The sequence below is a fragment of the Saccopteryx leptura genome, chromosome 2, assembly GCF_036850995.1.
Source record: "Saccopteryx leptura isolate mSacLep1 chromosome 2, mSacLep1_pri_phased_curated, whole genome shotgun sequence".
In the NCBI taxonomy this organism is placed as follows: Eukaryota; Metazoa; Chordata; class Mammalia; order Chiroptera; family Emballonuridae; genus Saccopteryx; species Saccopteryx leptura.
In genome coordinates this window covers 278,227,287-278,254,106 of record NC_089504.1, presented here as the reverse complement: position 1 = coordinate 278,254,106, position 26,820 = coordinate 278,227,287, and the positions used below count along the sequence as shown (strand labels likewise).

The window sequence follows — 26,820 nt, the reverse complement described above, 5'->3', positions numbered from 1 at the left end:
GTGAAAGCATTAAATGGAGCTAAGGACGAAGCTACAAGAGACAGAAACCTAGTGGCCAACACAGACCTTACTGGACGTGCAGGAGGATCTCCAGTGCAACCTGGCGTTCTAGCGACCACACAAAACAACCTGCAATTTCATACTTGTAAACTGGAAACAAAGCAACGGATCCAGAGACTCGAACTCCTCCTGGTACTTGAGGCCTGGCTGTTTCCTGGGGATCCTCTGTGTGTGCAAAGCAATGGGGTAACTGGTGAGGGCCGGGGGCCAGTCGGTGGAGGGTCTGAGAGCATGAGAAGGAGCTCTCAAACTTTATCCTGAGGACAGTGGGAGCCACTGAAGATTTTATGCTCTGTGTGTATGTGTGTGTGTGTGTGTGTGTGTGTGTGTGTTTTTGTCTCCATTATTTTAAAACTCAATTTATTTTAAACAGTTTCAAGCTGAAGTAAATTATCAAGTGAAGTGGAAATATAATGAAATCCACACTCTACTTCAACAATTGTCAACATTTGCCTGTCACCAAAGGGCTTTGAGGGGAGAGGGTTACAAGACAATCTTTGCATTTGAGAAAGACACCTCTAGATGCTATAAAAAGAATGATGGCAGTGCAGGACTGGGAACAAAGACATCATTAGGTTGTAGCAAACCATGCATTCATTCGTCCAACAAATTATCTCCTGAGTCTTATCACATACCTGGTATTGTTCTTTTCTTTTTAAATTTTTATTTATTGATCTTAGAAAGAGGGGAAGGGAGAAAGAGAGAGAGAGAAACAATGACCTGTTGTTTCACTTATCCATGCATTCATTGGTTGGCTCTCGTATGTGCCCTGACGGGAGAGCGAACCCACACCTTGGAACGATGGGATGATGCTATTACCAACTAAGCTACCTGGCCAGGGCCTGGCACTGTTCATAGTGCTATGGATTTAAGAGAAAATAAAGCAGATGGGATTACTTCCTTCTACAGCGTCTATCTTTGGAAGGGAAAGCAGACAAACAAGCAAATGAAGTGAATGAAAAAATTTCAGAGTGGGATAATGTGACAGAGAAGAACTTGGGAGGCAAGGATCTAATTTAGATTGGGTTGTCAGGGAGGGTCAGATTTATGTTCCTGGATCAACAAGGAAGTCGGGCCGGCTGGAACGGCATGAGTGACAGCATAGTAGGGACAGGACTGGCGAGGCAAGGTGAGAAAGGTGACTGCTTGACTGAGGTGGTGGCAGTGAAGATGGAGATAAACAGATTTGAGAGAGATTTAGGAGGGAGAACCAAGATTTAGTGATAGATCAAATGTGAGGTGGAGAATGGGGGGTGTTCAGGATGACTCTCTGGCTTGAATCAAAGGATGATTAAGTGGACAAGAGAATCTTGCGCTGAAACAAGAAAGAGGGGTAATGGGAAAAGCCCAAACCCCCGGGTGGCCCCTCACAGCCTTTCAAAGTGAGAGCTGGCCAAGGGAATCCACTTCGACCCCTGGCTTCAGTCCAGAAACCGATTCTCTATGCAGCTTCCAGATCAGGCAGTTGCTGCCTGGGGCAATTCCAAGTGATCGTCACCACTGTCCCTAACTCCCTAAAACTGGCACCACAGCCCCTCCAGTCAAGTAGATAGTATGGAAGGCCACTTGTGGGTCCAGCTGGGGCAATGGAAAAGATAAGGAGATGCCACAATATTTAAAACAACCTTGAGCAAGTCAGAGGAATATGGTTTCCATAGTGATGTTTTTCTCATGATAGCAGTGGTCCTCTGAAGCCACGTCGGTGTCTCATGCCATTTTGGGGATTGGCTCATCTCAATGTCCCCTTGTCTCAGGTGGACAGGAGGGCTGAGATTTAAAAGGAGCAAGAATTAGAACACTATTGTTGTTGGAAGGGACATAAAAGGTGGCCTGTGAAGACAGTTGAGGTGGGGAGGAGGAAGATACCTCAAAGTGCAATCTAGACAGGAGACCACAGTGGCTAGGGCGGGTGTCTGTTTCTAGAAATGTCCCTTCCACTCTCCTTCGCCTGTTTTAGTGATTATCTGTCCTTGCAACACCTTGATCTAGAAGAGCATTTTTTTCCCCCAGCAGTCCATTGATGGGGTGGCAGGGGGGTTGTAGTGGGAAGGGGGGCAGGGACGGCATTCGGGGTCATCGCCTGGGATTGAATCCTGGAGAGCAGGAGGCTGCTGCTCTCGCTCCTCGTCCCGTCATCTGTCACCCAGCGAGGGCTGCCGGCAGCCAGGCTGTGGACTGCCTAATGAAGACAGAGAGGCGGTTCCGGCTGTGCACAGGTGCCGCTTCCCCATTAACGGAGGTGACATTCCGAAACACTACTCATTACAGAGCAGACATTGGACAGGGCTGGGACACATATTGATGGCATCAGGGCCAGCCAGCGTCTGTCTCAAATCCCAGTGCCCCTGAGAGAGCCGGCGGGAGAGCCAGAAAGACGCACCATGAGTGTCAAACTCGCAGGCCACTCACTTTGTTAGGAAAAGTTAATTCTTGACATTCCTGATATTTCGAGCTAAGTCATTCTCACCACTACTTGCAGACCCAAGGGTCCTCGGCTTCAGACCCAGTGAATGTTGACCAGCTCCTGAAGAACGCCAGCTCCTGCCCTCCCAGAAAGGGCTGGTGCTGTGGATGGCTGTGTGGCGGTGGAAAGCTGGTCCTCAAAATCAAATCTGGATCTGGAGCCCATGAAATCTTGCTTTAGAGACGGAAGGCCCAAGTTGTAGCTAGGAGGTGTGGAGGCAGGCTACTGAGAACTTCCATACTGAGGGGGATCAGGGACAGGGACCGGGCCAGGTAGACAACCAACGTCATGGAATCTCCTTTTCGGTGGACGGGAAGCACAGGACAGATCTATACTAGCTGGAAAGGAATGCGCGCTGCCCTGGAGACAAGGAAAGCAATGAATGGCAGGCAGTCTGGCGCCAACGGTTTCTGCAGATCCCAAAGCTAGGTGCAAAGTGGCAGTAGGAAGAGGCAGGGGCCCACGCAAGCGCACATAGCCAGAGTACACCAACTGCACACAGAGCCCCCGTGCAGCCTGCGCTCCGCAGCAAGGAGCCCCCACCCCCGCTCGGCCGATTGTAAATCCGCAACAGACGGAACTCGACTTAAAAATAACTATTTTGACAGTTCCGATGTAAATATGTGAGCGACGCGTGGGCCTGTTTTTTCTTTCACAATTCTCCCCTCTCGCTCCCTACCCCAGCCCCAGCTCTGCTGAGGCTGAGATGATGGGAGAGCGCCGCCTGCAGGATGCTCCCCAAAACGTGGCGGAGGAAAGGGACTAGTGTTCAGCCGGTTGAGGGGGCAGGGTGTGGGGAAGAAGGAAAGGAGAATCAGAAGTTAGAGGACGCCCCCCTTCACTGTCACCTCGCCACACTACGCTGCATTCAGGGCAATCCTCTCGAGGCACTATTTCTTGTCTACTACCTGAGAAAGGAGAAGTTACCTAGGACACAGGTGAGCTAATTTAATAATTCCTGACATCTTCATACCTGTCCTCAAATTATACCTGTCTCCAGTTCAATTTGACTTGTTTTGCAAATCTCTATCCTGTACCCAGCACAGTGCTAGAGGCAGTGCAGTCGGTGTGTGAGACGTGCAGAATCTCTAGCCATTTGTAGTTCTTTCAACTAACCCTGTCAGTGAACCTGTATTGAAGCCCCGCTTTGTGCCAGGCATGAGCACAGTAAGCGCTTCAGCGTATATTATTTGATCCTCACAAAAACTTGTAGGGTGGGTAGGATTGTCTGTATTTTACACATGGAAGACAGAGGTTTGGGGAGATCAGAGAGTTCTCTAGGCTGCCACTGCTACTGAAGAGAACTGAGATCAGAACCCAAGCCTTGTGCTCTCCCTGCCATAGCCAGTGGAGAGGAAGGGAGGTGGAGACAGAGAGTCATCCATTCTACAAGGAGGGGAACGAAGGTCTAGACAAAGTCACACGTCTATCTGGCCACCAACAAGAATCTTAGCTGGGGCAGAGCCAGGATGGAAACACAGCAGCTTTAGGACTGCCAGGCTTTTGTTCCCAATCTCCATGATGGGACATCATATGATGTCTTTGTTTCCTGACTGTCTGTTTGGATGGAGGCGAGGGGGAAACGTAGTTGGAGAAAGGGAAAGGAAGAGAAAAGGAGGGAGGAGTCTGAGGGTGAAGGAGCATAAGTATGCACAGTCCCGGCCAGGCAGAGCTGTGAGACAGGGAAGTTCATTGTTGGGCCTCCCGGCCACCCCTTTCTTTGCCCCTTTGCCCTGCAAGGTTCCCCACCCCCGCCAGATTCCCACTGCTGCTCTTATGCTTTTCTTTCTCCACCCTAATGAAATCTGCTCCTCTGCTCCAGGGAGGGAATCAGATGGAGGCACTGATGCTGTGGGGCAAATGCCTGATGACTGCCCAGTATTTGCCTCTCTCCCGGATTATGAATCCCAGGGGATCAAAGCCTAAAGTAAAAGAGAGGAAGCACTCATGAAATTTCAGGTGCCAGACTCCTGGAGAAGAGGGAAATTTGGAAGCCAGAGGGCCCGCCTGTGACAGAAGAGGCCGCACGTTGTACCTGTTTGTGAGTCGCTTCTAGCTCTGTCTGGCATCTGTAGATATTGGCAAAGAGAAGATGAGTCCCAGGATCTGTGCTTTGAACACACTTTCCTCTCCACCCTTCAAGGCTCAGCTCAAATTCTACCTCCTCCGTGAAGCCTTTCCTGATATCTCCCCTCTCGCTAACTCGTTGTGCTCCCAGGCCACTGCAGCCTCAAAGCACTCTGCTCGTCCTCTCAGCCATCTTGCATTCTTTGGGCCTTGGCATGTTGCTTTTTATTAAATTGTGAGTTCCTCAAGGGGAAATCAATGTTTGATTTTCCCGTTTCTCCTGCAGCTCCTCCCACAGGGCTTAGTGCAGTCAGGACTCAATATTGATTGAATGGATTGAGTTGACAAGAGTACACAGCACACATTTCCCCCACACAGGGAGGCAAGGACTGGGGTGCTGACAGCAGAAGGGCCAGGGGCAGGCACCCCAACTGATGCCTGAAGACTGACAGGTGTGGGCCACTTATCTGCCTGACCATCTACAAACTCTTCTCGAGTGCTTCCATGCTAGGCACGCGGTGTCTGAGCTGGGAGAGAGGCAGCCACCCCTCTCAGGAGCAGCTGGCCCCTCGCTCTCTGGCCCCTCTCAGTGACAATCTGGCATTTCTGTCTCTCCAATCAAAGTGCAGTTATATAATAATTCTTTTTTTAAAATAATTTTATTGATAATGTGTTCACGTACCATGGTAGGATAACTCTCGTTCTTAATACTGTGCCATCTTGTAACATCTTTCTCTCCTGTAAGTCTGAAAATTCCCATTTGTCTGTCAATAATCCTGGAAGCCCAACCAAAGGTCTTTATTCTTTCTGCAAAAAATAAAGGCACATTTACGTCTGTGTGATCATATTGTAGTCCTCACCCGCCTTCCCTGGTCACCCCCATCTCCTCCAGGCAGCTTTAGTCACTCTTTCTCTGCAAGGCTAGGAAAGGAGGCCTGCCTTCCCTCACCGTAGGGGTCACACGAGGGAGGCTCGCTGCTCCACTGGGGAGCGGGGGCTGTGTGTCTCCCAAAGCTCCTGCCAGGCCCCACCGCCTCCCTTTATGTTTATGCTCCTGACTTCTTCCCAGTCTCCTTCTCCCCCCTCTGCTCCGCCGAGCTGGCGGAAATGTCTCGCTTCTGCTGCTGCAGTATATCCCAGTGTGAAAGAAGCACGATGCCCCATCTACTCTGACAACATAATTCATTTACTGCAAAGGGATATAATAAAGTCTGTTTATTACAGCAATTAAAAGAGCAGCATTTGCCGGCATGCTTTTCAGAGGCAACCAGAAAAGTGCTTACTCCAGGTGCATGGATTTGGGAAACCGTGCAACTTGAGCCAAAATGAAACCAAGTAGAGGCTGAGTAAATGGGTCCCAGCTACCCTAGAAAATTAGCCACGCGGGAGTCAGTTCAGCTGAGGTAGGACCTCTAAGCAGGAGTCTAGTACTATGCAATAATTGCTACTTTACTGGGTTAAGATGTGGACTTGTCTCCAGGGTCATGGTCTTGAGGATGTACGTAAAATGCCCCCTCTCTAACCCAAGCACCCCAGCTGCTGGGTTCAAATTTCACTGAGCATTTAGGTGGGGAACATTAGTTAGTACCATTGGCTCTCAGGGGTACCTTGTTACTGGGGTAAAAGTGGGGCTATAAGGAGAGGACCAGAGGCTGGGACAGAAACTGAATAGCTTCAAGAAATCCTTCTATTAAACTATGGCGTCCCCTCAAGCCCCTGGAGAGTACATGCTAACTTGCTTTGGGCATGAAGACTGGACAAAGACATGAAGCCTGGGTGCCCCAGTTCTCTGGTGGAGAGGCAGAGGAAAGAGAAGTGCTGGTTTAGATCCCCCAGTGATGATAAGTGTATTTGATTGTTAACGCAAACTTAGCTCTCCATCCCCTTTCATGGGGCCAGTTAGTTGTGCTAAGAGGACATTCTTCAAGCCAAGTCTGGTTTCCCCAAGGGCAGCAGCCCAGTCACGGCTGCGTGGAGAACTCCTCTTGAGCAGATCCTCTCTTTTCTCTGGAGCAGCCTCTCTGAGGGCCTGTGGGGAGCTGTGATCTCCTTGGAAATATAAAACTGAGTGCTTAAGCCAGCTGGTAACCTAAAGGCTCAAAAGTGCAGAGGCAAACCACTGTCAAACAGTTCCCCTCATGGAGGGGTGACCCAGTGGGTCCCCCTTTCCTCCATTACTCTTTTTTCATCCTCCGGCCTCTGGGAGAAGATGCTGCATTGAAGGATGAGGGCAGAAGCCAGCCTGGCTTCTCTGGAACAGAGAAAGTGAGAGCTTTGAGCATCATGAACGAGATAAAAATAGCAACATTGCCATGGCAACGAAGGCTGGGAGAGTCCTGAGGATCTGGTCTGGGTCCTGCCATCTCCCCCTCCAGCTTTCCCCTGCTTGTGGAATGGAACACAGGAATGAGCTGAGAGGAGGGAGGCTGTCCGCTAGGAAACCCTGGGACTTCAGACCCTGGGCTGCCGTTTGGGGGTTCCCCGCTTTTGGAATTTCTCCCTCAGCATAATGAGTTTTTTCCAGGGATGACCTGAGCCCCCTGCCTCATCCTCCTGTGGGTGGTCCTGACCTCCTGCCCCCACCCCCACCCCCCATGAACAGCCAAGCTTTTTGTATTTTCTTTGTGGTCTCTGGTTCTGATCCCACGGGAATTTAGAGAAGTGAGCCCAGGCAGGACTGGCCAGAAGCATGACACAGTAGGCACTGATCTGGGGCTACGGCCTGGGCAATAGCTTCATTCTGACAAGCCACACTCTGCTCCTAGGCTGTTTAGCAGCATGGCCTTAGGGAGCTGTTTGTATTGGAAATGGGGTCATGGTGGTGAGGGCTATCTTTGTTCTTGAGTCAGAGGAATGGGGTGCTCATTCTTTGGAAAGATTCTGGTTCTTGGTTCTGGTGGTGTTGTCAGTCCCGTCATCCATGGGTACAGCAGCTACCTTCAGGGTGACCACATTTTCTGGACCAGCCTGCATGGAGCTCACCAAATGTAGGAGCCAGAGATTTCCTTCTCTGGTGAAAGCCCATCTTCGTGGTTATGAACCAAATGTCTCCCAGATTTCAAGCCACATCTGGCGTATCTGCTATAACGTGCTCTTGTATTGCATGCTTTCCAGTGAGGTGGGGAGAGAATGGGTCTTGTCGCCACCTTTTTCTAGAGGCTGGGAGAGGAAGCAATCACCGAGGTCAGGCGTCAGCCATGGAGGAGCACTGGGAAACCAGGGGCTGCAGCTCTTTATCCAAAGGTGGTCATTAGCCCACCACCAGCAGCACATCCCAAACCACTGGGCAAGATGCACATTGTCTGTAGATGGGGCAGATTGCAGCCTGAGGCACTTCCCCTTGCAGATGGCAAGGTAATGAGGCGGGGTGGGTCAGTCAGCTTGGAGATGGGCTTACAGCAGCTATGCAAAGGGGAGCCCATGGGTTACATAATTGGGATAGGAAGTCCATCCTTGAGATCCCATCTACAAGGGGTGGTGTGTGTGTGTGTGTGTGTGTGCGCGCGCGCACGAGAGAGAGAGAGAGAGAGAGAGAGAGAGAGAGAGAGAGAGAGAGAACAAACAAAAGTGGCACTTGTGATGGTCTATACAGGTCCTCGGGCTGGCATCCAGGCCGAGACTTATTCCTGGGGCCTGGCCGTAGGAATGAGGAGCAGCAGAGGTTCAGGGAGTCCTGGGCAGGGAATGCTGGGGGCGGATTCTGGCGAAGGTCTGGGGGCTTTGGCTTTTTCTCTTATTCATCCCCAATTCTGAGATCCACCACCCCTCTCCCTTTGCCGCCTGCACAATGTACACCAACTGGGGCACAGGAAGCCTGTGAGCTCGCTGCTCCCATAACCCTAATCCCACTGAGGCTCAACTTCCCAGAACCACAGAGACCTGGTCTCTGGAAGGGACCTAGAGAACATAAATGCAATCCCCTCTTTAGAGTTGAGGAAACTGACCCAGAAATAGGACGTGAGTTTCTTAAGGTCATCCCATCATCCGTGTCCAAGCAAGCGAGGCTCCTGGGGGCCTGGTTCCCATTTCAAGGCTCTGCCTATCCCACTGTGCTGCCTCATGAGTATTTCAGTTAATTTCCATTAATTAAATTATTGCTCCCCCCCCCAAAAAATAATCTCTCCCTATAGATATATCTATTGACCCATATGCTACATTCAAAAGCCTCCCTCTCCTCACCCAGGGGAGAAAGAAATGACATTCTAATTTTAAAAAGACTTTAAACTCAGACAAGAAGCCCCTCAGGGTCTCAGGGTTTCCTGGGCCAGGGTCCCTGACCACATTCAAGTCACAAGAGCCTTAAGTAGCCTTCATATTTCTTTATCCCCCATTCAACAGCCCAGAGCACAAGAGGAAAATGGGCATGGGGTGTTTTCCCTTTTACAGGTGAGAAAAGTGAGGTCCAGGAGGCTAAGGGTTCTGCCTTTCTACAAGGACTCGGGTGCCTGGTCGAGAAAACAAAAGGCAGAATCATCTACTCAGGCGCCCCCACTCCTGCCTCATGCCAGAAGTTCCCAGTCCCCCCCTCCAGGTGGAGTCTAGGAGGAATAGTAGAATAGAGGGAATTAACAGGAGGAAGACAATCCAACCACACCCCCAGGAAGCGGTGGGACTCAGGGCAGGGCAGGAAACCAGGTGGCTGGGCCCTATGTCTCTCTTCAAAAGAACAGGAGGAAGAAAAACCTAGACTAGATAGAGTCAGAGGCCCAGAGGCACATGGTCTGTAGACAGTGGGGCAGCACCTGCCTCTCTGGATTAGGCCTCTCCCCTGGGTGAGCCCAGGGGCAGAGAGGTGCAGACAGGTCTCCGGACTGCCTCCTGCGACACTGGAAAGGAAACAGGGACAGTACAATGTGGGGTGTCTGTCTAGAAGCTGCTACTTACTACCTCCTACTCAGGCCATTTCAGCTACAGTCTTGGCCCCAACATTAGCCTTGGATGAAGGCAAGACCAACAGTTTGGAGGATAAGGGCAGCTGTCTGCAGGCACAGCTGGGCTTCCACTCAGAAATACCTTGACCTTGAGACCTCACCCGCCCATGTTCGGGGCTCAAGATATCCAGTAGCCCTCCCGAGCCCAGGGAGTTCTCCAGGGGGGAGGAGCTCTCCGCACAGGCTCCCTGCCAGGCCCTGCGGCTGACACCCCTGCCAAGGTCTGAGAGACCGCGGGGCTCAGCTCTCTCTCCCCACTCTTCTGACCTTTCCTCCGGGTGAGCCTGTGTGGTCAGGACATAACACCCAACACCTCTGAGTCTCAGGGATACGATTTCATCCTCCACCACAGGAGTGACTTCTCTGGGGCTTCAGTCGTGCAGGCAGCCACCAGGGACACGCACGCCCTCGCGGCCGCTGTCCTGCTGTGTCAGGGTACCCTTGAAGGCCTTTCTCCCATCTCTTTACCCCATCCAAGGCCTTTGCTGTCCAACAGGCTGAAGAGCCAAGGAGTTCTTCTTCTGTCCCTTGTCACCCCACTGGCCTTTATTGCTGTTTTCTTGAGAGGACTTCTGTTTATAATTCTTTGGATATAAAATGAAATAACAGATTTTTAGAAGGCTGGGGTTGGGAGCGGGGAGGGCAAGGGTAGAAGGGGAGAAAGCTTAAATTGTGCTCTGGCTTCACAAAGACGACCTGGATCCCACCAAGTCTGCCAGAGGCCCAGGACATGCCCTGAGCATGCGCCGACAGGCAGAGGCTGCCATGACGGAGTGCGCCCTGGGCTCTCCCAGGTTCCGGCTGAACCACAGAGAGATCTCCTGCCCTCCCTACCTGCCCAGGGAGGTCCACAGTCCAAGGACAGGGGCACACAGCCCCTCCCTCTGTCCTGGGGCCCTGATCTCCCCTACCCAGGTCACCTGTGATCTGTCAGAAAGTGTCTTCTGTCCCTGAGCAGAGGAGTCCTGATTGTGTTCCTGGGCCGCACTGTTCCTGTGATGAAGTAGAGGGCAGACTTGCTAAAGCTACAGAATCTGCTAGTGTCTCTGTGGCTGGCTGTTGTCTGCATGACCCCTCTAGCACCTGAGAGGCCCAGGCACAATGACAGGCTAAGTTATATCAAAATGGGGAGAAGGAGAGGGGAAGAAAAGAAGGAAGGAAATGTGTTTCTGTTTGTTCCCACCTCCTCGTGGAAATAGGCTAGGAGTGGGGGCAGAAACTGACTCCCAAGGGGGGTTGGGGGGATTAAGGGAAATGTCAAGAAAAGTCCTGGAGGGCCCCCTTGCCCCAGAGTTTTCCCTAGCCTAGAGGCACCACATAGAAGCATCCCCCCCTCCATGGCTCCCGAGAGGGAAGCAGGTGGGGGAGACAAGGGGCCAGAATTAAGGAAGGGCACAGCTCAGCCCAAGAAAGGGCCTCTCAGTCTGGCTCCGAAAGGACAGTCCCTGAGGAGGGGAGTCAGGGCCTGGGGAGCAGCACCCCCCCCATCTGTGCTGCTGCCGAGGAGCATGAAGGAAGGGAGTGGGTGGGAGAGGCCTGGCCAGAGGGGAGGCTGTTCTGCGGTGTGTGGGGGCAGTGGGGTACAGGGAGACACAGCGGGCCACCTGTTTGGCACTGTCCACACTCGGCCATCCTGTCCGAGCCAGCCCGCCCCCACAGACCTAGCTCCACCTGGCCCATGGGGACGCTGGGGAGGATGGGAAAGGACTCATCTCCCCGAACCACGGAGGCTCCTGCCTCGGGTCTTGGGTCCCAGGAGAAACTCTATCCTGGGCTCGGAGGGCTTCGTCTCTACCTCCAGTGGGCCCAGCGAGCTGGCCTCCCCCAGGGCTGCTGGGAGCCTCTGGGGCAGTAGTTTCTTATTTAGCAACAGCAATGTGTCTGTCTCTCAGCGGAGAAGTTCCCCTGAGCAGGGTCCTGAAGCCCTCGGGGCAGGAAAGAAGTTTCACTCCTGGGGCCTCTTGCCAGGTCCTGGGCTTCCCCTGGTGCTTGGGACCTCTCTCCAGGGATTAGAGGCACAAGGGCATGGGCATGAGGATGCCAAAGCACACAGAAGGCTGATGCCCTCACGTTAGGTCCAGTCAGGCCAAGCTGAGAAGAGCAGCGGTCAAATCCTGCTCCAGGCCTCAGCTGGAAATGGGTGCCCGAGGCCTGGCATCTGCTAGGGGCTGCAGAAGGGGCCTTGGTCCTGCTCACACTGCCGTCTCCCGCTTTCTGTGAACTTCCTCCTTCTTCCTCTTCATCTTGCAGAAGCCGTGGAGGCCACAGAAGCAGGCGAAAGTGAACTGGGGCATGCCCTAGGCCAGGCTGGGGGCTGCTCACCAGAAATCTGCAGGGAAAGGCAGGGACGAGGGGGCAGAAGAAAGGCAGGGGAGAGAAGCAAGCTGGGGTTAATGTTCTCAGAGACCTCCAGGTCTTGCCAGTCACGGCTACTCCCGGGGTTGCCCAGACCCTGCTAGACTGTCACACCTGCTGGGGGAGGGGTAATGCCACCAAACAACTGCAGCTTTGAAACCCGTTTCCTGATCTGTGTGGGGCTGGTGTCACTCATCAAGTTGGAGCCTGGGTGAGTCAGGAAAGAGAAACTGACTGCTGACCCTTTTGTTCCTGGCCTGCCCCCCTCTGCCTCACCTCTCCACCATGCACCTGTGTTTGGGGAACAAAGCAGGCTGACTCAAAATAAGTTCTGGCTTATGCAATTGGACACAGGTTGGGGGGGGTACATTCACTCCTTTAGCTCACAGGGTCTGATGATCTAAATGCAGGACTCTGTGGACCTTGACACCTGGAACTGTCTCGCCTTCCTCCCTTCCCTAGCAGCCCCCTTGTGTCTGATACCATAGGGAAGTCTGAAAGGAACATAATGTACTTTCTTTGACCACTCAGGGCAGCACATATCCCCATCCTCATGCAGAGAACAGATAGCAGTGTTCTTTTGGTCAACAGGCTATTTTATTGAGCACATACACTGGAAAAAAGGGTTGGGAGCTGGGACCCCAAGGGTAAAAGTATAGGTTCTTCCTTGCCACAAAGTAAGTCTGAGGTAGAGGCTGATGCTGGGTTTGCCCCAGCTGGGTACATTGTCCCCCACCTCTGGCTGACATGGCTCTCAGCACGGAGGCAGGGGCCCTCCCGTGTCTGCAGCAGTCTGTCCCAGACGAAGGGCTTCAGGAGATCCAGTCCGTGAGTGGATCCCTTTCTCCAAACACTCATTTAGGTCTCCCCAGCCTCCACCACCTCCTCCAGTTCACTTCCCTGCCCTTCCGCCTGCCCCGGAGGGAGCAGAGGGCTTCTGTCAGCTCAAGCAGAGCAGCAGAGACCCAAGGAAAGCCTCTGTGCGGGTGGACCTGAGGCCTGCATCCATCCTGGTCCTGGTTGGAATGACCTTCCTCTCTAGGAAGAACACAGCAGGCAGGTCAAATACTGAGAGGATGGAGGGAGGCAGGGGGCTGTGGAATACAGAAGCATGAGGCATGTCCTTGCCCCCAAAGGCTAGGCACACCTGCAAAGTGCTCCCACCATGTTTGAGGAACCTTTCATGGGCCAGGGCGTGACTCTCTGAACAGTTCCACAGGCCTGGCCAACCTAGTTCCCTTGGACAAACTTCCTTCATGTTTCTCAGGTACAGCAGAGGGCCCAGCGGGCAGGCTGGTTCCACAGGTGCTGTCAGGATTCTCTTCCCCTCACCCTCTCAGGGACCTGGTCATAGAGCTATTGACTGGAATTTTTAGGCGCAGTGCATTTCCAATGGCCAGCTGGGTGGGCAGGAGGCCCAGCTTGAGTCAGCACGGGTGGGTAGACTGGTTTAATCACTCGCTTTCCAGCACCACCCACACACCCACTCTTCTGGAGTATATATAGAGAGCAGGAGCAATCTGCAGGATATATATAGACAGAGCTGAGACACAACTACAATATTTCTAGATCTGTCTGCTGCAGCTATCTCTGGATCCCTTCCACGACAAACCTAGAGAGACAGGCATCTAAACTGGGGCTTAGGTGGCCTGGGTTCTATTCTTGGCTCTGATACTGGCATGCTATGTCACCCTGCGCAAGTGGCTGTATCCCTGTGGGCGTTCAGCTAATCAAGGTTTAACACTTAGACCCCAACCCACTGGGAATCCTCGCCTGATCAGGAAGAAGCAAAGGAGAACAGGTGGGTTTCCTTGTAATGAGTGATTGTACTCCTTTGCCAGGAGATGTGTGTCAAGGACACTATCAACAAAGCAGATTAGGGGAAGGAACTGGTATCAAAACAAGCCAGGCAAACTGCTCAGACCATCACTCCCTACTCACAGGCACCCCGCCCTGGGAGCTCAGAGTGTGGTAGACAGCCAAAATCAGAGCAAGGACGATGGGCCAAGGGCAAAAGGTCACAGAGCAGAAAGCCCAAGGCTCAGAGCAATGGGTGAAACTGGGAAATTAAGGACCTTGCCCCCAGGGTAACCTTTCCTCCCCTAGCATATCACTGGTCATGCAGTTTGGACGTTCCCCCGACATTTCCTCCCATGTCATCACTAGTCATGCAGTTGACCCCCTTGGAGAAGAAACAAGGGGTGGAAGAGTGGCTTCATGCAACTCCCAGGCACAACCACTCCCTTAAGCATGAACCCCTAGGAATAACATCTAGGCCTCAGTTGTTTCCGCTCCAAGCCCAGAAAAGCAGCAGAACCAGAGCTGTGATCAGTTGCATTGACTTATGACCCTGGTGCTGACCAATCAGTAGAGACCACAACCTGGAGACACCTGGAAAGCTAATGCATATTCTATTTAGCTCCTTTCCTGGGACCTCTCCTAAAATCTCCCCCCTTAAAAGCCCTTAGGGTGGAGAACCCAACCCCTTACCCCTCCCCTCTGCTGTCCCCCCCAGGAGTTACCTTTACCCTTCTCTCTCAAGTGCCAAAGGCCCTTTCTTTTGCCTCAGTAACTTGTTTCCTGAGCCCATTCCTTCTGCGGCTCACTTCTACCTCTCTGATTTTCTAAATAAACATTCTCTTATTTTTTGAGTCTTATGTCTGAATTCTTTCTAAGTTAGAACTCAAGTACCGAGGTTGATGAACCAAGGTCCGGTCTGACTCCACTGGTCTATCACCTGTCACTATATCTGCTGCCACTGCCAACGAGGGCAGCTCAAGGCATCTGGTCCCAGGGTACAGAGATCCACACCCCCCCCCCCATGTCCCCTCCACGGTCAGCTTTCTTCAAAACAGCAAAATGTGCTTCCTTATGTGACAGTTCTTACGGGGCTCCTTTGGGAAGGTGAGAACATCTGAGGATTTTGACTTACTGTAGGGAAGTTTGGGGGAAGAGGAGGAGCAGCCCAGGACCCACAGAGCAGGTAAAGAGAGGTTCATTAAGCCAAGGGGGGCTGCAGTCTGGCTCCAAAGCTGACCGCCTCACAGGGATTCCTGCACCCTTGTTTCTCTTAGGTTTCGTTTCTTTAACCTGCCAGTAAGTCTCATTTCAGGGCTCGCAGCAGATGACCAACAGCAAAGGAATGTCTGACGTCACAAGCCAAGAAGTCCCGGATGATTGAAAACCCCACAGCCCTTCCTACTCCTCCTCCCCTAAACCCTTAAAAAAGCACGTCCTAGTCTGTGCCTGGCGCAACCGAGTCAACCCGGCAGGGTTCCTTTCTTCCTTTCAACAAAGCCTGTTACACTGGTCTTTTTGGACTCCAATGAATTCTAACAGTTTCTAAGGACAGAGAGTAGGAGAGCCTGGTTGTTCCACTCAGGTCTTTGATCCAAACCGCTCTGGGTGTCCTCTCCCTTCTCCGCCAGGGCCTGCCAAGGTCTTCCCTGCAAGGGGCAGGACTCCACGCTCCGGAGGCAGTCCGGGCTGTCTGTGGCTCACAGGCCCTGGCCAGTGCCGGAAGTGGGGAGACTTGGAGCAGAAGACCCCATCCCATTTTAGTTCCTGTGCTGTGGGTCCCTGTCTCCTCCCTCGGAATCCCTCGGCCCCACCAGCAGGCACCGGGGGAGCCCCTTTGCCAGGGCTGTGGTCTCTGCTCCTCTCTGCTTTGCCCTCCTACCTTTGTCCCTTCACTTGGCAGGATGTTCCAGCACTAGCTGAAGGGCTCCCTGGGGAAGTCAGGTCCTGATCAACTTTCTCTTGCTGTGTCTACTTGAGGGGAAAGGGGTCCAACTGTTGAAATGGACAGAGTCCGGGAGTCTCAATGAAGCAAGTGGACCAGCGCCCAGGTGTACTCCCAACTCATCTGTGCTCATGATAGAAACTTCCCCTCCAACCTCGATTTTCAGAGGCTGAGATGGAAAAACAGGAGGGAGGAAGGGGAGGTGGACGCTGGATAAACTCGTGCTATCCTACAGTTGGCTGCATCTGACTGCAAGCTGTTGTTTCCTGATTTCTCCCGCAGCCTCCTCTCTGGCCTTTTCCCAGCTCAGGTCCAGGAGGGCCTGGGGTGTGGGGCATGGAGGATCCTCTGCCCAGCCGACTTGGAGGGAGTCAAGCAGAAGAGCTGCCAACCCAGAGCGTCCTCCCAAACCACCAGGAGACTCCCAAGCCTCCCTGCCGGCCCCTTCCCTTGGCCCTCACCCTCACATCTCCTCTCTTTGCCAGACAGCCTCCCGGGGTCCTTCAGCCCTAGAACCTCCAGTGGAAAATGGGGCACTGGGTCAGAGACCGCTTACACACGTGGAAGAAGGAAAAGGAAGAAGGGACTCAGAACAGGCTAGACACCAAGAGGAAAAAGCCAGGGCTCCAGGATTGCAGCTCACAAACTCGTGGATGATTCAAATTTTGGCATGTCCTCTATCAAAGTGGGCGGCAGCGGGGGTTGGAAGGGTAGGAAGATAATTACAAGTGTTGGGGACATGCTAGGAATTCTGATAAACAAGAAAAGGGTATTGTCCCTCCCACCCCCCATCCCCTCACCTCCCAAAGCAAAAGCAGAGTAGCTTCCAGCAAGGCACCCCCCATCTTCAATCTACTCCACCTCCTGCCCCAGGTAAAGGGCCAAAGAGAAGTGACCCAGTGAGGAGGGGCAACCTCAGCTTCCAGAACAATACTGAGCCCTCCGCCCCTCCCCAACCCCCTTAGCACCGGGCCTCAGTAATTAAAATATGAATTCACCTTCCCTCCCCGAGCCATTCATCACAGCGAAGGGAAGCAGCTGCGGCCCGGGAGACCGGATTTGGGGGATTAACTCGGGCGCTGGAGCAGACACACCAGGAGGAAGAATTAGAAAGGGGGTGAATTGGGTTTTCTCTCCCCACCTCCTCCCTCCCTCTCCCGCTGCCACCCAGCCTCGCACCCCACCCCTTCCCCCAAAGCCTGGCCTCTGTAGGTTTCTGGGAACTGTAGTCTCCACCACTGTGTTGATAAACAGGCAGGCCAGGGGTGGGTGGTGACACAAACTACAGATCCCAGGACTTCTTCTTAAAGTTGGCAGCGGTAAAGCTGGGCACAGGCCTCCAGTCTGGGAGAAGCCCGACTTCTCCTTAAAGATTAACTCCTTCTTGGCCTGCTGGAGACTGTTTCACCCTCTGGCTAGCTGAGCACCCTGGGATCTGTGGCCAGGGTCCTTGCTGCCTTCCATGGCTTGCCCCGGGCAAGCCCTCCTTGTTTCCTCCTTGCCCACCTATGCAGAGAGGGGATGCTCCCCACACCCTCCATCATGACTACAAGTGCAGCCACCCATTGACTGGTGGTCTGAGGGACTTGAAGGCCGTGGGAGCTGGAGGTGTCAGAACACCAAAAGTCTTGAAATGTCCTTATGCCCTAGCCCCCGGGGTCTTCCAGGCCTGCTTGGCAGAGGCTGGCCCACCTAAGAGTCATCACAAGCATGGGGGCATCAGCTTGACCTGCAATGGCAGCTTGGAACCCCTGGTGGTCCAAACTGTCGGCCAGAAGGGCCCCCAGAAGTGAAATGTTAGAGCCACCCCTTTCTAAAGATAGACCTTTTTTCCATAGAAAGGGGAAGTTTTAGCAGTCAAACTCCATTTCCACTACAAAGGGGACCAGTACAACCAGAGATTCACTTCAATCTCAGTGTTGAACATGGATGCACTTTCCCAAGGGAGGCCTTCTGCTGGCTGTCTCTGAGGACGGAAAAATGTTAGGTTTCAGCTGTCTGCAAGCAGGACAGACGCAGCCCTCTGATCCACGAGTTGGGAAAGAGAGGGCATGCAGCCAGCCTGCCTATTCAATTCACTTCAACAATTATGTGAAATAAATTGTGTATCTCCTCCAGGTCTGCCCACTGGCAGTGGCCACGAGACAAAGAACAGAAAAAGCTGCAACTCTATGACCCCAGAAGCTGCCCAGGCCCATCGAGGTGGGACTGTCCCAGGTGAGTTTTGCTGAGCTGTGGGCTTGCTCTTTGTCCCTGCTTGGGGCAATTTACTGCTTTTACCCCTTTCCCTTTCTCCAGGTTCACAGCCCCTACTGAGCCTTGCCTTACTAGAGCTTTAATCCCTGGAAAAGTCATCTGTCCCCATGCTGGGGCCTTCTCGGCAAACTGTGCAACAGGATTGCAGTTGCAGGAAGGGGTACTGCCCCAACCCTACTTTTCAACCAGATCAGGAGTTAAGGGAGGCAAATCAGGTCTCACATGTCCTCATGGCAAGGTAGGGAAGAGGGTAGGTAGATTCTGAGCCAGGGCAGATGGACAAGGAGGGAGGTGGGTGAAGGTGCTTCCCACCTCTGATCTGTGGGCCAGAAAATTCAGAGGGCAAGTGAAAAACCCTGGCAAATTATCTTGTTTTTACCCGCACCACCTAAATTGGGGGTAGAGGGGGAGTGGCTTGGATTAGTCTCTGCAAAAACCCAGCTGGCTTGGGTTTTCTCTTTGCTTCTCTTATTGTTTTGATCCAGCCCACCAAAAGGAAAATCAGTGATAGACAAAGAGTGTTCGAGTTGGGCCGTGGGGGTCAATCTGTAGACTTGCACACAATAGGAACATGGTGAGAAGAACTCCTCAGGTGGAAACAGCACTTTCCAGTTCTCGGAGTACTTCACCAGGCGCTGGCTTGTTGCTGCTCCCAACCTTTAATCCAGCGTGATGTGGTAAGGGCACAGGTTCAAATCCCAGCTCTGCCCCTCACTAGCTATATAAACTTGAGCCAGCATCTTCGCTCCCTTGTGTCTCAGATCTTCCATAAGCAAAGTGGAACAATAATAGTACCCTTTTCAAGGGTTGTTTCCAGGGTTAAAGGAGTTAGTACAGGTAAGATGGATAGAATTATGCCTAGCAGGAACTAGGTAGATGTTGGCTGGGAAAATTAAAAGCTTTGAGATGTTATAAGTAACTTGCCTTCTGATTCTCAACACCAAATACAGTACTCTGATTCTTCAGTGGTCTGTCTTACACAGACTGGGGGCTAGAAGGGGAGGGGAGGCGGGGTGCTTCCTCTGCCGCTCCAGCCAGACTTCCTGCACTGTTTCCATCCGCTGGAGTCTTCCAGGATAGCTGGGATGGAGTTAGGCAAACTGTGGGAGAGGACGAGGTATGGAGAACCAGGCTTGGAGGGAATTGGGAGAGCAGGTATGTCATAGACCAAAGAGGGAGGGAGGAAATGCCTAGACAGGGTAGCAAGCCAGGAGCTGGGACCCTGGGCTCCAACTAGCAGCCTGTGGGGAGTAGCTGCCTTCCGACTTCCATTCTCCTGAACCTCATTTCCCCAGTGGTTGGCGGAAGCACTGACAGCTCCCAAGGTCTCTCTTACACAGAAAAAGGCTGATGATTTGAGCTGACAACAGACAAGTGAGTGAGATTGATACGCAGATGCCCTGGAGCTACTGAGCAAAGGTTCAAGTACAACATTTCTGACTCCTGCCCCCACACCCCTGAGCCCAGGCCAGGCCTCGGTAACTTGGCAAGGGGGGAGGAACTGACTCAGAGACCCCAGCACCCCTGCTTATCTCTTTCCAGCCTCAGGAAAACTCCCTATTAGGATCAGCTGTGTCCAGCCTCTTTATCTCAGAGTGAAAGACCAGAGAGGGGAGGTGACTTGGCCAAGGTCACACAGCCTAGTCCCAGACCCCCTGCATGCCCTGCCGCCCACGCAGTGCCCCTTCGTGCTGTCTCCCAGCCTGGTCCTGAGGGGAGGTGCAGGTGCTGCAGGAGAAGGAGCAGGCCCCTCACTGTAGCCCATGGCTTTTAGCCCTACATGAGTTTGGAACAGCAATCACATAGGAATGAAAAGCCATAGGCCACAGCAGAGCTGAGGGGGTCCAGCAGCAGGAATCTCTAAAAGACTCAGGGAGCTGAAGGTACCTGGGTGCCCTCATGTCCCTTCCCACCAACCCCATCCACCCACGCTGCCTCCTTCAAGGTACTGGGCCCCCCAGGTCACATTCTCACCATCCCCCACCACCTGGGCCCAGAGCATTAAAGCCATCCCAGTAATGAGTTTCCAGTTCTTGCTCCACAAAAGTCCCCACACAATGGGCCTCACTCTTGGTATGAGGGGTGGTTTCCTGGCCATAAAGGACCTCCTCAAATTCCTTTAATTAGCCTCCAGCCCCCTGCCCAGGGTCCTTAACTACTCCTTCTCCTAGAGAATAAGGCCGGATCTTTTCAATGCTAGGGCTGCCAGTGCCCTGGATCAGCCCCTATTAGGCTCTCTCCTTACAAAGTTTAACCCTTTCGAGTCCAACCACAGGAAGCAGAGAGGGTAACAGGGTCTGGGTAGACAAGCGCCTGCTTTCTTTAGAGGGATGAACAAGTTTCTTGGGCACCCCCAAGGTTGGGGGATAGCCCACACTTCCTAGACTAGTCCTGGTAGTTACAAACTGTTCCCATTCTTGTGTGGTTTAGAGGGAAGTGGGACCTCTGTCTTCAGACCTAGATGGAGGCAGGAAAAGGGCCAGAGCTTGAAACCCCCCCTGACGGAGGGCTGCTAGCCTTGGAGCAACCCCTGGGTGATGCCGCGGAGGGTCGCATGGTGCTCTGCCCCCCTCGCTGGCAGCAGGTGGCAGCTGGCACAGGCATCTGCAGGACTAGGGGGAAGGGCTGAATCAAAGGAAACCAAGCTCTCTGGACCCTGGAAAAGATGTGTTTTAAACACAGGATAGTCTCTTCCCTCTCCAGTGATGGGTCAGTTGTGCGCATGCATCAGCCTTGGAGGAGAGTTCAGGAAGGATCCAGGGAATTCAGATCCCCAAGCTTGGCCTTGATCTCTCTCAGGGACCCCAAATAGGATGGTAAGAGGCCTTAGGCACAGATCAGGCCCTGTCTCTGCCAGGGAGCAGGTGACCTGCACCTCAGCCCTACTCCCAGACTCAGGGGAGGCTCCCTGGCTCCCTGCAGGACCCTAGTTGGCTCCCCACACTCCCCGACAGTGTTCTCGTGGGTTTGCACCCACACCCACACCCACACCCTGCCCAATATTAAGGGCCACACTGGACACCCTCCAACTTCCCACCTGAACTTTGGGTCATTGGTCCCAACAGCTGAAGCTTTTCCTTTCTCTCCCACAAGCCCCCAAATCCCAGACTTAGGACCTGCAAACTTTGTGCGCTCCAATCAGAATGGCCTAAGTCCTCTCCCAAGAAGCACAGAGCCAGGGGCTGGGGTCCAAGGGGCTGCTCACCTGGTGGGCCCAGCAGGCACCCTCTTGCCCTCGCCCTCACAATTCCTGCAAAGCCACTTCCTGCCTCCAGGCAGCCACTGCTCTGCTCACTCCCAGAAGCTCCACACCCCAGGAACCCGGGCAGGCCTTCTCTCTCCCACTGCCTATTCTGTGCTGTGCCCAACACATCTAGACTCACTTGTGAAGACCTGACCCGCCCCTCCCCCAGCCCAGTGGTGGGTGGGTGTGGGGGCGTGCTGGGCAGGCAGGGAGGTCAGGTATTCCTTCAACCCTGACTTGGGCCTGGGTAACAAAGGTTTCATTGAGCCTCTGGCTGTCTGGTCGGTGAAGCACAAACCTCTTGTATCTGGCTTGCTTTTGATCTCACTCCCTCTGAACCAGCCATGTATTACTCACATCCCCCTGCCAGGCTACTGGTGTGGAGGGGCTGTTTTGTCCCCTCCCTCTCTCCCCATCTCTTTTCTCTCCTTCCTGCCCCTGCAGCTCCCCTCCAGCTTTTTTATGGTTTGATTTTTGGCAGAAGACCCGAGGCAGCTGCCCAGAGGCCCCTCTCCTGCCCGAGTGCCCCTCCCTACCTCTCAGCCCTAGCTCCTCTCCTCACCCAGACCCGCCTCTCTGTCCCTGCACAGCCTCTACTCCTGTACTGTACTCCTAGCTCAAAGATCCTCCGACCAGCTCGCGTCTAGCCCCTCCACTCACCCTCACCCGGTCCTTCTCTCAGATCATGGATTCCCTGCCCTGGGCACATACTCAGCCCCTGGTCTGCCTGCCAGCCCCAGCTCACCTGACAAGCCCCCAGGAATCCCCAGAAGGGGCAGTCCCTCTCCAAGGTGTTTCCAAGAAGCACTAGGGAGTGAGGGGGAAACAGCTACCAGGTCTCAGGCGACGGCCTGTTCAGACCTCCTTGGACCGTGGAGGAAGGGGAGGCAGGTCACCTAGGTCTTACCTCCTTTTCTAAGGAAGCCCTGCTTCCTCCAACCCTGAGAATCTGCTTTCTAGTGAAAGGCACCCTCCTCAAGCTGCGGCCACCCCCAAAGCTGCTGCAGCTCTGCTGGGAGTGAACTGGGCGGGGCAGGGGACAGCTCAAGGAGCTGTGTATACTCTCTGGCTTCCCTGGCCCTGTCCCCAGGGCAGGGCAGGCCAGTGTGGGAAGAGAGACAGTCAGCCACCTTTGAGATCTGGGCTCTCCCCAGAAATGCCAACAGATGCTCTGAGTTCCCATGGCAGTCTGCAAGAGCCCTGCCAGTTCCCCCGTGCACCACCTGTAGCCTCCGCCCCGCCTCCGGGCTTCTACCCTCCCTGCCCCCAGGTACTCCATTCAGCTGAGCTGAGGACTGGAGAAACTTCTGCCCTGACAGAGGCCCCATTCTTCCTGCAGTTGGCTCTCATTGTCCCTCATGACTCCACACATTCTTGGGCCTCTAATGAGAAGCTGAGATGTCACAGCCCAGCCCTTCCCGCCCTGCTCCAGTCAGCAGAGCCTGGGCCCAGCCACCTGCCTGTGGCAGAGGTTGAGGGAGGGAGGCAGGGGACAATCAATCAGGAGGAGGTAAATGGAGGTGGGAAACAAAACAGATGAGGGGAGGAGACAGAACTGGGGAGACTTGAAGATAACTTATATAGGAGAAAAGGGAAGGGGAGAAAAGAACTAATATTTTATTGAGCAAAAACTATGTCATACAAATGCTAGGCCCTTCAATAACACAAATACTATTATTCCTCTCGTGTGGTCGATGAGAAAACGGAGGCTTACAGAGGCTGGTGGACAGTTCTGCTTATAGAGCGGGGCAGGGGCAGCTTGAGAAAGGAGAGAGCCTTTAAAGGAAGAATGATGACAACGAGGAAGGAGGGCTGATGATGTGGGAAATGAACAGAACAGGAAGAGGCAGAGGGGAGGAGAGAGGGGATAGCCATGGACTTGAGGTATTCCTGACCTCCTACCATTCCCCTCAGGGTCCAGCTGCCTCACTAGAAAGCACACACTCTAAGGGCCCTGCGGTGCCATCCGTTCTCCAGTAATAAGTCCCTTAGTGCCCATACCTGCTAGAGAAGCCAGGCCCCAACCTGGAAACCAAAGTGAGTTTCACTGGAGAAAGAGGAAAGGCTGAAGCAACTCCTTTTTTCAGCAGCCCCAGTCCTACCATTGCCTCCCAGGGCACCCGGTCACCCTGAACCCTCAGCCTACATCTAAGCACTGGGGTTGGAGGTGGTTCCACCTGAAAATAAGTCAGATTGGAGAGCACTCTTTTGCAAGGAGAGGAATGGGAGAGCCATTCACCCTCTGTAGGAGAGAAAGCCATAGAAGGGGCCAGGGGCACAGACTGGGTTCAGCCAGGGACAGGACTGAAGAACTAGAAGTGCTCCTATAGGAGCCAGTGTGCTCCCTGGCATCAGAGTCAAGCACAGGGTACAGAACTAGTGCCAGGCACACAGTGGGTGCTCAATGAATGGTAAGCTAGTGTAGAAGGGATTCCTGCATGTGCAAGGAACTCAAATCAAACGTTAAGGTCCCATCACCTCCAAGATTTCATGAGTCTCATTGTTGCTGACTTCTCAAAGCTTTTCATAGACTTAAGTGCCTTTTGAGGGGCTTAGAGCCCAGCAGCCCTGCTTCCTTGCCCATGGTGGCAGGAAACCAGGACATTAGAAAGATACTGAATTAGGAAGGTGACGCACTTTCTTTCACAATCTCAACACCCTAACATGGAGATTAAACTGGAAGCATACCACATTATTCTAAGGATGTTGGATGAAAGATATAGGTATGTATCTGTTGAATGAATGAATGAATGAATGAATGAATGGCTGATGAAGCTTGGAAACAAGCGCAAAGATCTAGGATCTCCTGTATTTCAGGCTTGGTGTGCACCTGGACTTCCTCAGGTCTGTACTCTCTGGGAAGAGAGTCCCTGTGCTGGAGCAGGCTGTGATTAGGGGTATCTGATTCCACCCGTCATGGGGGGGGGGGAGGGGAAGAGGAGTACTGCAGACACTTCGGAGAAATGCCAGGGGTTTGACTCTGCTGCCTCTGCCCCAAACAGGCCTCCAGATTTGGAGTTGTCATTGGGATGGGTCTGTGGAAGGAGTCCTTGGTCCAGAACTGACCCAGGAGACTAATTCCAGATAGACCTGGCAATCTGCTCTACATTGTCCTCTAGACCTGACCCACACCAGCGGTGAGCTTGCTACCAAGAACAAGGTGACCTCCCTCTCTCTGGACCCCTAATAGCCTTCCCCTTCCCTCTGACACAAACGTCCATTGCTTCTCGGCTCCATTCTACTCCAAAGCAAGATCAGCTCAGGTGCCTTCCCAGTCACTGCCTTCAGAGCCCCCCAGGGGAAGGGTGCTCTCCACTGAGCAAGAAAACAGAGCGGTCAGGCATGAATTTTCTTTTTCCCAAGGGCTTTGTTTAGTTGTCACAGGAGCCTCAGTTCTGAGCTTTCCCAGGCAAACAGAGTGAGTTCCCAGCCTGGCAGGGTCCCTGGGCTCATAGGGATGGGAAGAGAAGGGAGACCTGGACTAGCCTCATACCGTAAATGCAGAGAAACCAGGGAACAGAGCCAGCAGACAGAAGGTTGGGGGCGCTTACAGCCCTGACACTTTCAGCCCCTGCATCTGATTTCTCCTAAGCTCCCAGGGCTGGACTGTGGGAGGGAGAAGACAGGGAAGTGCTTGTGTCACCAGAATCCAGCCTCCCCAAGCACAGGACCTGGCCACAGTTTTGCCTTTCAGAGCAGTCAAGCTGTTAAAGAAAAATACAATAACGGGTCATTGGCAAACTCACATGCATTTCAACCTAAGCAATTCATGAATATCAAAATGTTCCAATGACGGCCCAGGCCCTATTCCTCCCCCAACCCCACTCCTTTCCTCCCGTGCCTCCCTCAACCCACATTGGGCGATAGTAGCCAAGCCTAAAGAATGACACGCTGGGCTCTCCCAAGCCCCAGTGCAGTATGTCTCAGAGGAGGCAGGCAGAGATGTGGGGATTGCGGGCAGGGAGAGGGTCTGCAGGGGCAGCTACTCATTAAGTAAACATGCACTGAGCACATACAATGCTACAGGTACTGTGCTGGGGGCACTAGGAGACAGCACTCAATAAGGCACAGCCACCAAGCAGGCAGTAGGATGGGAAGACAAGCCCATAGGCATATGATCGCATTCAGAGCAGTTTTAGCACCCTGATTCCTACCCCTAGTCTTCCCCACCACCTAGGGCCTTCACGCTGTCTTGGGGGGGGGGGTTAAACTGAACTTCTCTCCCCCCTACTTGAGGGTCCCTCCTCTCTTTCCCTCTTCATGCCTTTAGATGAGTTGTCTCAGCTAGAGTGTGTGTGTGTGTGTGTGTGTGTGTGTGTGTGTGTGTGTGTGTGTGTAAGGGAGATAGATCTTCCTCTTTCTCCTGACTGAGACCGCCCCAATGGGGCAATGGGAGCTGGAACTGAAGGAGAGACATAGACCCTGTCCCCAGCCCTGGGCCTCAGCTGTGTCCTCCTATAGGATATAAGCAGGATTTTCAGGCCACCAAAACTGCCCCCCCCCAAGGGGACTTCTTAGAAAACAATCAATTCAGAGCTCTCTGATTTTGAGGTTCCCAGCCCAGCCTCAAGCAAGCCAAATTTCCCTCCAAAGTCAGCCCTTATCAAGGCTTAAGTTGAGCTAAGCTGTTCACTGGCGGATGAAGGTACATTGGAAAATCACCAGAAAAAAGTAAAATCAAACCTGAAGAAGAATTTGTTAATGAGGGTTGAGGGGAAGAGGGCAGGATTCTAGTGCTTCCAAAGGACGGCTGCAGAATGTCCGTCAGGAGGGGGGGCACTCCCCTGGGCCCTCAGGCGCCCTCTCCTGACCAGCTGGGTAGAGGCAGGGGGCTGGTGGCCAGCCAGGTTCTCTCTGGTCACTCTGTCAGGGACCCTTTCTCAGGAAAAGGGAGCAGCTCCCCTGTCCAGAGCAGCCTCCCGGCCCCACCCTGGCCAGGGTCTGCTGCCTTGCTGCTGACCCGCAGCTCCAGCCCCTCTGAGGTGTACCAGGGCCCTGGGTTTGAGGAGGGAGATGGGAGGCCAGCCCAGGGCCACAAGTTGGTGGTTCTGCCCAGAAAAATGGTTTCTCCTAGCCTCCCATGCTGGGGTCCCCTGAGGACCTCTGCCCCAGGGATACCAGACACCTCTGCATTTCCCTTCTTAGTGCCAAACACATGCACAGGTGTCACAGAGTCCTGGTCCCAGCCTCATAGATATCCCTTTCCACCCTCCCACCCACACCGTGGGGTGAAGGCAAGGGCGGAGGCACCCAAAGCTAGTCTCTCCTGCCAGGAGTGCGAGACTGGGAGACCTCCTGAGCCAGGGCCCCAGCTCCCTCTCACACTTCCCCCGTGAATTCCACCAGCTGCAAAAACCTTTAAAGGGAACAAAGGCAATGGGGGTCGGTCCATTTGGCCGACATGGGGCGGCGGTTGACGCAGCCCGGGGCCCGTCAGCGCCGGCTTTCAGGTGAGTGTCTGAACCGCATCCTGGAGTCCGCCAATGTCTCACGAACCCCGCACCGCCCAGCCAAAACCCCCGCGGAGAGGCAAGCCCTCCTCGGCCGCTCCCGGCCCTTAACCCGGCCGAGGGGCCCCCGAGTCCCAGCACTTTCTGCCTATTTGTTTTCGCTCAGTACTCACAGTTCGGATGCTGAGACGGTTCCTCTCTCGCACTCACTTCCTTTGTCTCTTTCTCTCTCCCTCTCTCAGCTCCCTCTC

The 26,820-nt window shown here is 53.5% G+C and overlaps 1 protein-coding gene across 3 annotated transcripts; it reads right to left on the bottom strand.

Annotated features, from left to right (window-relative positions):
* Nucleotides 1–5,321: 5,321 nt before the first annotated feature.
* BLACAT1 (BLACAT1 overlapping LEMD1 locus) lies at nucleotides 5,322–26,820 on the bottom strand. 3 transcript variants are annotated; one of them, XR_010748785.1, is made up of 3 exons: nucleotides 16,618–16,724; nucleotides 11,593–11,851; nucleotides 5,322–5,398 (listed from the first exon to the last, which is right to left on the bottom strand). XR_010748785.1 is itself a non-coding variant. In XM_066361937.1 (2 exons), exon 2 carries the CDS (start codon nucleotides 11,814–11,816, stop codon nucleotides 11,715–11,717), a length of 102 nt encoding a protein of 33 aa, XP_066218034.1. In that variant the 5' UTR covers nucleotides 11,817–11,851; nucleotides 26,743–26,820; the 3' UTR covers nucleotides 7,203–11,714. The 3 variants fall into 3 exon arrangements, 2 of the variants coding, with proteins under 2 accessions (XP_066218034.1, XP_066218035.1); XM_066361937.1 differs by lacking the exons at nucleotides 5,322–5,398; nucleotides 16,618–16,724 and adding an exon at nucleotides 26,743–26,820 and having other exon boundaries at nucleotides 7,203–11,851; XM_066361938.1 differs by lacking the exons at nucleotides 5,322–5,398; nucleotides 16,618–16,724 and adding an exon at nucleotides 15,557–15,695 and having other exon boundaries at nucleotides 7,203–11,851.

Coding starts and splice junctions, on each gene's coding strand:
- BLACAT1 (XM_066361937.1), bottom strand. CDS start 11,816: ATGCCCCAGTTCACTTTCGCCTGCTTCTGTGGCCTCCACGGCTTCTGC.